The 9,729-nt window shown below is 35.0% G+C and overlaps 2 protein-coding genes across 2 annotated transcripts; both read left to right on the forward strand.

The window, feature by feature from the left end:
• The first annotated feature begins 242 nt into the window (after positions 1-242).
• LOC125261952 (neoverrucotoxin subunit beta-like) lies at positions 243-2,357 on the forward strand. Its single transcript, XM_048180533.1, has 2 exons — positions 243-333; positions 523-2,357. The coding sequence occupies exons 1-2, from the start codon at positions 243-245 to the stop codon at positions 2,277-2,279; spliced, it is 1,848 nt and encodes a 615-aa protein (XP_048036490.1). The 3' UTR covers positions 2,280-2,357.
• A 507-nt stretch (positions 2,358-2,864) lies between these two features.
• Positions 2,865-5,842, forward strand: LOC125261951 (complement C1q-like protein 4). The gene is made up of 4 exons (XM_048180531.1): positions 2,865-2,898; positions 4,882-4,989; positions 5,336-5,464; positions 5,559-5,842. Exons 1-4 carry the CDS (start codon positions 2,865-2,867, stop codon positions 5,840-5,842), a joined length of 555 nt encoding a protein of 184 aa, XP_048036488.1.
• Positions 5,843-9,729: the final 3,887 nt, after the last annotated feature.

Raw genomic sequence — 9,729 nt, forward strand, 5'->3', positions numbered from 1 at the left:
CATTTCACAGCAGGCAATGGATAGAATTTTTTTTTTAATGATTGCATTCAGTGAAGGAAGAATGTATACCTTTATTTGTTTTTGGATTTTTTAAACACTGAATTAAGTGTTTAATTAAGTGTTTAAAAAATATGTGAGAACTAATGAAATCAGTAACAAGTAAAAATAATTTTAGAATGATAAAGTAGTCATTAAACATCAAATATACATATCTCCATTGTTCATTGTTGTTTACTGCAGTCATGGCATCAGAGACCATTGAAGTTGCAGCTCTAGGAAGACCTCTGTTTCCTGGTATGCTTTATGACTGCCGCAAGGACACCTTCATTCCAGGTGGTGTATGGTACCTACTAAAATGATTTTTATTCTCTTTTTCACCCAAAAGTGAATCAACAAAACAGTACATGTGTGGTCATTTTTAGATGAAATTAAGCACCCAAATATTAAATTAGCTGTGTTATATAGATACAAAATCGGCATTGCACCCTCATATGTAACTGTTGAAGCCATTTCTCATTTCAGGTGTTACTCTGTGGGATAAGAAGTCACTGAGTGAAGATTTGGATAGTCGTCTAAAGCTCATGACAGATTTGAAGTTCAGTAGCTCCGACTCTCTCTCTAGTAAGTCCAGTCTCCTGGATGTGAGTGCTTCACTGAAGGCCAGCTTTCTGGGAGGGCTTGTGGAGGTGGGAGGATCTGCCAAGTTTCTGCATGATACCAAATCCTCAAACCAACAGTCCAGAGTTACAATGTATTACAGTGAAACCTCCAGATTCGAACAGCTCACTATGACTCACCTGGGCCAGATCACCTACCCTGAGGTCTTTGACCAGAAAACTGCAACTCATGTGGTCACGGCTGTACTGTATGGAGCTCAGGCCTTCATGGTGTTTGACCGGACCTTTTCAGAAGAGGAGAACAAGCAGGAGATTGAGGGACAACTAAATATCATGATCAAGAAGATCCCTTCATTTTCTATTGAGGGAGAAGGAGCTTTAAAAATGTCAGATGGTCATGAGAAAATGGTTGAGAGCATCGCCTGCACATTTTATGGTGACGTCCGCCTTGAGAAGAGCCCCACCACTTACATGGAGGCTGTAGAGGTGTACAAGAAACTCCCTGTTCTCCTGAGAGAGGATCCACAGAATGCAGTTCCAATAAAAGTCTGGCTCTATCCTCTTTCTCTACTGGATACAAAAGCTGCTCAGTTGAAGAGAACAATTAGCACAAGTCTGGTTTCCAAAACTGAAGATGTAATCGAGGAGCTGGGTGAAGCAGAGAGGACATGCAACGACCTCCTCAGAAATACACTGGTAAATGTTTTCAGAGACATCAAAGAGAGGCTCTGTTCATTTCAGGGCTCTTTTAGCATTTACAAAACAGTGATCCTGAAAGCACTGGCTAGGGTCTTGCCTGCTATACGAGGAGGAGAGATGGAGGAAAATTCATTGGAAGACATCCTGAAGATCCACTACAGCTCCCCTTTTAATCCTGACATGCTTAACCAGTGGTTGGATCATGCAAAGTCTGAACTTAACTTCTTGAGTTCTCACACCAAGGTGCTGGAGGGAATCCTAACTGAAGACTCAGACCGTCTCAACACCATCCTCCTTGATCCTAATACTGATGTTGTAGTGTGCTTGACCTTCACATCTCTGAAGTATGAAGACCAGTATCTTTCAACCCTGAAGGAGTTTGTGCAATCTGCTAAGTTGAAAGAGTTAGATGTGGCAATGAAAACGAGCTCTAGCATGTTACCATCTGTCAAACGGTGGATCCACTATCCTGATGTCATCTCAAAGATGAGAGAGAAGTTAACTCTTTTCAAAAGTTTTTCAGAGGCTAATAAAGATGAAAAGAGGTACAGATTCATTATTTCTGCCATTGCCGATCCATCCAGTACAGGCTCCTCCATCTATCTGTATGAAAAAGGGAAGCTGACAAACACACAGTTCCAGCTCGTGTCGAAGCCTCCCCCACCAATAGTGAAGAATGTCCTGGAGCGCAGTGTGTCCCTGAAACTGCAGAAGTCCCCAACTGGAGAAACTGTGCGGTACAGAGTGGAGTACCAGCAAGTAAATGCAGATTCTGATGCTGAGGAACAGTGGCTTGTCAAAAACACATCTGATGAAGACTTTACTCTGACTGGACTGGAGTTTGGAAAGCAGTACTTGATCCGCTACAGGATAGTGGGTAAAGTGGGAGTGAGTGAAGCCAGTGACACTATCGGCTCCATACTGGCTTCAGGTAAGTGCCATATGCACTTTTTTTCTGCATGAATCTTTATCTTTTTAAAAATATTTATAATTTGCTTCATTCACAGTTATTCACACAGTCAATTATTGACAACCATATTTCCTAACAGGTGTGGCTATTAATAAATGTGTAACATGTTGTAAAGTGTTTCCCAACTGACTGTATATATGAACATATTATTTCCTTCGTTCATGTTGTTACAAACAGTCCTTAAAGACACAGAGTATATTATGTATTTAATGTCAAATGTAGGCTATTGTACTTAATCATATGAATTCACAATAAGCAATACAAAGCCTTTAACAATTGAAACATACATTTCTCTGTATGAAAACCAAATAGGACATTGAAAAATATATAACATAAAAATAAAACAATGAATAAATTGTGCATAATTAAAACAAAACACACACACAACAGATAATCAACTTAAAACACAAAATCTGTTGACTCTTAAGCCCACTGTATCATGGCATTTCTGCAGAAAGACCTCATTCATTGCTGAAAAATAAATGATTGATTAATATAAATAATTTCTTTACTTTAACAAATGCAAATCTCATCATTTATATCCTTTAATAATAATCATTATTAATTATTCATAATAAATGCAAATCATACAGAAGTTCATTGTGAATCTATGTGAGTCATTTTGACGGACAGGGTTGTAAAAATTCTGTCATAATCTATTATTACCCATAATTTTAATTTTCATATATTAATGATAATAAGCTATATAATAGACACTGTTTTTGTTCACATTTTCATGTGTATTCACAAATTTACAGGATAAGCATTTAGGATAGATTATGCATATTTATGAAGAGAAAGTTGAACAGAGACTGTGGGTCACTTTTTAGGTTTCATCATGAAATTTGTCCAATACATCACGATAAGCTTTGTGCTTTGTTACTTTTGATATGAAAAAAAAATGTCTCATCTTTAAAATTCTGTCCATTTTATCACAAAATTCAAACAATAAATACCCTCTTGGTGCGAGAAATCACTGTAGTGCCACAGTTCAAGCGAGCAGAGCGAAAGTGAATGCGTTCATCCCCTCCTCTTTACCATGTTACAGAACAAAATAAACATGAATGAACATCAGAAAATATGTTAAAAGATACAGTACAACAAAATCTGTATTATGTCTCTCATGTACAACGTGTTCCAAATTATTATGCAAGTGACATATCAGTAAGATTTCAGTCCAATAAACATTCAGATTAGTTTTTTTAAGAAAATGTTTTTTTTAGATAACTGGTTTCAATCTTAGACAAAATAATTTCCCAGATCTGTGGAAACCCTACTTAGAGGTTGTTCCACATTATTAAGCAAGTCACAGTTCTCATGCAATATGTGGAGGAAGAAAGATCTTTCTGAAGATGAAAAGCATGAAATGGTGCAATGTTGTTCAAAAGGCATGAAAACAACTAATTTTGTGTGAAACTGAATGGAGAATTTCAAATTATCATAATTATTTGTGAGTGATTTAGAGCACAGCAGAACTCGGTCAAATAAAGGCTTATTAATGAAAATTCCTGTCAAAAAGCAGCTATAAAAAAAGCCAGTGTTGAGAAGCAAACAGGTATTTGAAGCTGCTGGTGTCTCTGGAGTCTCAAGAAGCTCTCCATGCAGGCTGGCAGTTGTGCGTAAAGATGCATTTCAGCCACTCCAAACCAAACCTCACAAAGAGAAACAATTAACATTTAAATGATATGTTATATGTTAAATTATATGTTAAACGTAGTGTAGGAAATGGCAAATGTAAATTTTATTATTGAATTTGAATTATGATTTTGCTCCTAACATTGCATATATGGAATGGAAAATGTAAATTTAATACAGAAATGCATTGCTATTTTACATATTGCATTGCCATTTTGCATATTCCATTTCAAATTGAATATTGCTACACATAAGCTTCCATAGAGCACAGCTGTCGGGATCCTGTAAACAAAACCAGAAACAGGACAAAGGACAACTTGAATACACTAAAGTCAGCATGAAATAATTTTTTGTTAGTGCATATTGCTAGTCTTGTGGTAAAACAATTAATCCCTGCAAGTTAATACACAAATTTTTTTGTCGCGGTAATCTTTAATCAAAATCTGAAAAGTTTTTGAGGTCTGGAATGGCGTTCCTTCCCTGAAAACGTCAGTTTGACGGCTTGAGTTGAAAACGCCTAAACCACTCCCCTCCGACCGTTAGTCTGCTATGAGCAAGAGATGGAGAGGAGGAGCGCTAAAGTAAAACCCTGCCCTCTATTAAATATTCCGTTTCACTTGGAAATACGTCACAACACTGGAGAAAAGTCGTTTGCAACTTTCGGTTGACGGGGACTCTATGGTTTCACCATAAAGCATTGTGTTTTAATAATCTTTTGTCATGATTTCAATAAGTAGGGCCTACACTTATTTTGATGCATTGACATCAAACATACTTAAGCACATGTAAAGTACTTGATTATAATTAATCTGTAGTGTGTTATTTGATATTACATGTAAAGCTAGTTTATTTTTAATGTTTTTTTAAAAAAAACATATATAATATTATATACTGTATTCACTCTGAATGCCTCTGAATATAGATGAAAACAAACATTTTTTCTTTTGAAAAAATACACAGACGTACTAAAGGAACTTGGAGACACAGATAACCAACTCTTGAAAACTCTGGAAACCAGACTTACTAACAGTGAAGCTCAGATTGAGAAACTCCAAAAGGAAAACCGAGGTGAGACTAGTGTTTTTAAGACCGATGTGCTGTAATATCATATTCACTGAAAAACAATTGGTATATGATTTACTGTGCAAGTATTTGTGACATTTCCTAGCAATGTCTGTTTCAAAGAAATGACATCACACTGAATTAAATGTGAAATCTTGAAGTAGAAATGCTAAAATAGTATTTTCCTGTAAAACGTACTCCAGTAATCTTTATTTAATATATATATATATATATATATATATATATATATATATATAATGTAAATGTATTTTCAAAAAGAGTTATATATAAATTGTTTGCATTGCTACGGAGACAGTTTTCAACATTTTAAGAAGGTATATGTTCTCTTCAGACAAACCAAAGGTGGCATTTTCAGCTGCATTGGGATCAAATGATTTCTTTGGACCAGTTAACGCAGATACAACACTGATTTACAAGAAAATCTACAGTAATGTTGGTGATGCCTATAACAAGTCCACAGGTATTGATAATCCACATTGCTGAAAACAATATCTACACACTTGTATAATTCATGTCTACAGCTGTTAATGGAGATCTGTCTCACTCTTTAACAGGGATTTTCACAGCACCGGTACGAGGAGTTTACTATTTCAGTTTCTTCTACCATTGTGGAGTTAGTAATCCAACATTGTTGGCCTTGTATAGAAATGGAAAGCAAGAAACATTAACAAAACATCACAAGAGTGACGGTCCTACAGAGAACGGAGGCAATGCCTTAACGCTGCATTTGGAGAAAGGGGATCGAGTCTATATGGTACTCAAAAAGTATTCATGGATCTGGGATGATGTCTCAGAAAATGTCACAGTGTTCAGTGGTTTTCTTATCAATGCCATGTAAATAAAATACACTCGGGGAACAAAAAAGTTTTATGCAACATGTTATGGGTTTACAGGTTAAGATGAAATATCAGGCTACTTAATCCAGTCTTTGTTTGATGAGAATGAAACATTGAAACATCAAAATAACCAGCTTCAAATTATTTTAAAATGGCCATTTAACTCTTTTTGATCAATACAACACCGTCTTTAAAGAAAGTGTTTGTTAGCATTTGTTTCTATAGTTACTTGTTTGATTAATGCACTGCATCTGCTTCATTCTTTGGTTTGGTTAGTATTGATGAGTATTGGGATGAATATTTCTTTTACTAACAATCATTTTATCATAATAAATCATTTATTGTTTTATTTTTATCATTCTTTTATGACAAAAGTACATTGTTTCTTTCTTGAACTGTCCTTGTTGACCTGTGTTTTTTCATTCTGCTGCACATATATGCATTCTGAGTAAGTTTCCTCTGGCATGTGCAAATATGTGTTACATGATAAGTACATATTTTCATCTGCAGAAGTAAACTGTGCATGGCCGAGGCAATGACCAAGTACCTTCATAGAACTATAGTTTTCACGAGCACACTACGTTTCTGAGAACTGAGGATCTAATGTTAGACCTTTAATTTTCCATCATGTGATGTCTAGCACAATATGGTAAAGTGTACTTTGAACCTCAGAGACGCTGAGACACCTACAATCTGATATCTAAATTTAGCCTTAATGACTTCTGTGGTTTACTGGTCTCAGGGACATGAAAAGAGGAACTTGCTCATGTGTCCACAGTTTTCATAGTATATAAGAAGGTCAATTTTTCTGTATGTTCAGTCTCGATCTGATACTCTCAATCATGACTCGGTTTTGCTCTTTGGCATTCTGATTCAACAAGATCTCGGCAAACTTTATTTTTAGGCAAGGATATTTTACTCAGATTTTGTTAAGATCTTACTTACGATTTTTATTAAGATTTTTACTAACATTTTACTTGTATAATACTTGGATTTTGACTTCAATATTTCAGAGATATTTGAAGTTGGTTTCTAACTGATTGTTACTCTTATCATATATTTTCTTTATTAAATTTGCATTTTTATCAATGTCTATCATTTATTATTTGATCATATTTTATTAACCAATAAAATCAATGTAATCGTCTGACCTGGATCTCCTCATTGCATCAAGTATCTATTTTCTGTTAGTCTTTCTTCCGACTTCAAAGAAAGTGGGTTGTTCTGTTCATGCTTTTCTGATCTGATTGTATCGAGTAGTTTTTCTATTTTTGAGTTTGTTAATAAATAGTGACAGCTGCAATTAGATCCTGATTTTTTGTGGGAAAAATCTGTGCTGCAATCAGCCTGTAATGAACGTCCACTGAAGGAGAGTTGAATGTGAACCCAAGTGCAGTTTTACTGAATCCAAAAGTGAACAGATACAAAATAACACTTGACTTGAAAACAGAAACAACACTCAACAACAGCAGTTGACCAAATCTAGACAAGATACAATGGAAACATGAGGGCTAAATATAATAACAGACTAAAGACTAACAAGGATCACCTGTGCACAATCAAACAATGAACCAATAAGAACACAGGACACATGACTTGACCAACCAATGAGAACATAACACATTTTTATTTTATTTTATTTAACCAGTAGAGTCCCATTGAGATTAAAAACCTCATTTTCAAGGGAGTCCTGCTCAAGAGGCAGCAACATTTTACAATTATAAAAAAAAAAAAAAAAAACATTAAAATAACACAGGTTATGAAAAACAATTGCACATTATAGAGGCAGTCTCTATTGCTTTCAGCTTAGTTTTAAAAGCGTTTAAGGACAAGAGCTCGGTCAGTTTCCAGTCCTTCTGCAACATGTTCCAAGCGAAAGGAGCTGAGTGGACAAAGGCTTTCTTCCCCAACTCAGTACAGGCAAAAGGAACAGAGATAGGGAGTTAGAGTACCAATACGTACAGCACCAATACATCTCGAACAAACCTAATATGAGGAGTAAGAGAAGCACATGACTTATTTAGCGCAAGGATCTTCTGATGCACAAACAAGTGTTTCAGTTTTTTTAATCTTGGGATTCTGTACCTCCGATTTGATGGTAATAATTCAAACTCATTATGCAGGACATGATTAGGATTAGAAATTATATTATTAGCCAGTCTTAACAAATTATTATAATAAGTTGAGTCATATAGCTTCTCTAGAGGCAGGCCAACAATCCTTGAGCAGATTTTTAATTGATTAAACAACTGTTTTTAGCTTAACAGACAGACTTTTATACCAAACAGAGTTGCAATATTGCAGTACACTCATTATTACAAACATAAAGAACAAAAGAAACTTACACCGAAAGACCTAAGATGATGAAGTTTTCTTTTTTTGAAGTTTTCTGTCTCTGCTTTGTTCTTTTACAGAGAGCATCAATGTGATCTTTCCATGTTAACATATCATCAATTATTACACCTAAATACTTATAAGTTTTAACTTGAATTGAATAAAATCAGGCATTGAATGAGTATCCGATGTAAACCCAAATATAATCTCTTCTGTTTTACTTGTGTTAATGACAAGTTCATTATTCTCACACCACTCAAGCAAATTAGTCACACCCTGTTGATGAAACCTAGCACTGTCCAAATCATTCAACACAGATATAACACAGTGTCATCAGAATACTTTAAAATATACTGACTTAATTTGTCAGTTCGACAGTCATCTGTATACAAGTGAAAAGTATGGCAGAGCTGACGCAACCTTGGGGTCCTCGGACATTTGTTATGATAGCAGATGACAACGTTTTATTCACTTTAACTCTCTGAACTCTATTAGTGGGGAATGAGATATACCAATGAATCAGATGGGGATTTACACCCAACTGTACAAGTTTTGACACCGATATGTCAACCTTTATGGTATTGAACACAGAAGAGAAATCTAAAAACAAGGTTCTTATAGTTGTATTGGATTATCTAAATGTTTAGAGACGATTTGCACCAGAGCAGCAACTGCATCTTCAATACTACAACCTTTCTTATAGGCAAACGGATCAAGTTTATCTTTTACCATCTGAACTAAGTGCGGAAGTATCAATCTTTCAAGACATTTCACAATTACTCAAGTAAGGGCTATTGGTCTAAAATCTTTGTATTCTCTTGGACATGGAACTTTAGGTAATGGTTTTATATATGCGGTCTTCCATAACACAGGGACAGTATGAGTGTCAACTGAAGCTTGATATACTGATTGCCACACCGGAGCCAATTCATGTGCAAAATTCTTTAAAAGACCCGCACTACATCCATCTAAACCAACGGATGTTTTCGTGTTTATAGACTGAAACATTTTCCTAACATCCTCAACCTCTATAACAATTCTATTCTATGATGATTGAACCACAGTATCTATTATTTCATTGCGTTTAGCATGTTTATCTGTTGATTCAAATCTTGTAAAAATGTATTATCAATTCCAATCTATTTATTTGGAGATTTCAATCCAGTCATTGATTTCATGATGTCCCAGACCTTTTTAGTATTATTAGACTTAAAGGCTTCCTCTAGATGCCTCTTGTGAACTTCCTTTGTTTCCTTTAATTTGATTCTTAACTCTCTTTCTGTTTGTTTAAGTACCCTAATATCTTTATTCCTGAATGCTACTTTCCTCAGATTTATAACTTCTTTAATATCTTTAGTCACATATGGTTTGTTATTTGGATAAATTTTAATCTCCTTTGTAGGTATGACCAACTCTACAGAGAAATTTATATAGTCATTTAACACTGTAGTTCTTTCATCAAGTGAACAGGATTTCAGTTGTTGTATACTTGATTAGACTGTGGTCAAATGACAGTCTAATCAATTTCTTTTCTGGTTTGCTTTTTTAAGTTTAG

The sequence above is a fragment of the Megalobrama amblycephala genome, unplaced genomic scaffold, assembly GCF_018812025.1.
Source record: "Megalobrama amblycephala isolate DHTTF-2021 unplaced genomic scaffold, ASM1881202v1 scaffold536, whole genome shotgun sequence".
NCBI classification, from domain to species: domain Eukaryota; kingdom Metazoa; phylum Chordata; class Actinopteri; order Cypriniformes; family Xenocyprididae; genus Megalobrama; species Megalobrama amblycephala.

Coding starts and splice junctions, on each gene's coding strand:
- LOC125261952 (XM_048180533.1), top strand. CDS start 243: ATGGCATCAGAGACCATTGAAGTTGCAGCTCTAGGAAGACCTCTGTTT. Junction 334..522: donor CAAGGACACCTTCATTCCAG/GTGGTGTATGGT, acceptor TTCTCATTTCAG/GTGTTACTCTGTGGGATAAG.
- LOC125261951 (XM_048180531.1), top strand. CDS start 2,865: ATGCAAATCATACAGAAGTTCATTGTGAATCTAT. Junction 2,899..4,881: donor GAAGTTCATTGTGAATCTAT/GTGAGTCATTTT, acceptor AAAAATACACAG/ACGTACTAAAGGAACTTGGA. Junction 4,990..5,335: donor ACTCCAAAAGGAAAACCGAG/GTGAGACTAGTG, acceptor TGTTCTCTTCAG/ACAAACCAAAGGTGGCATTT.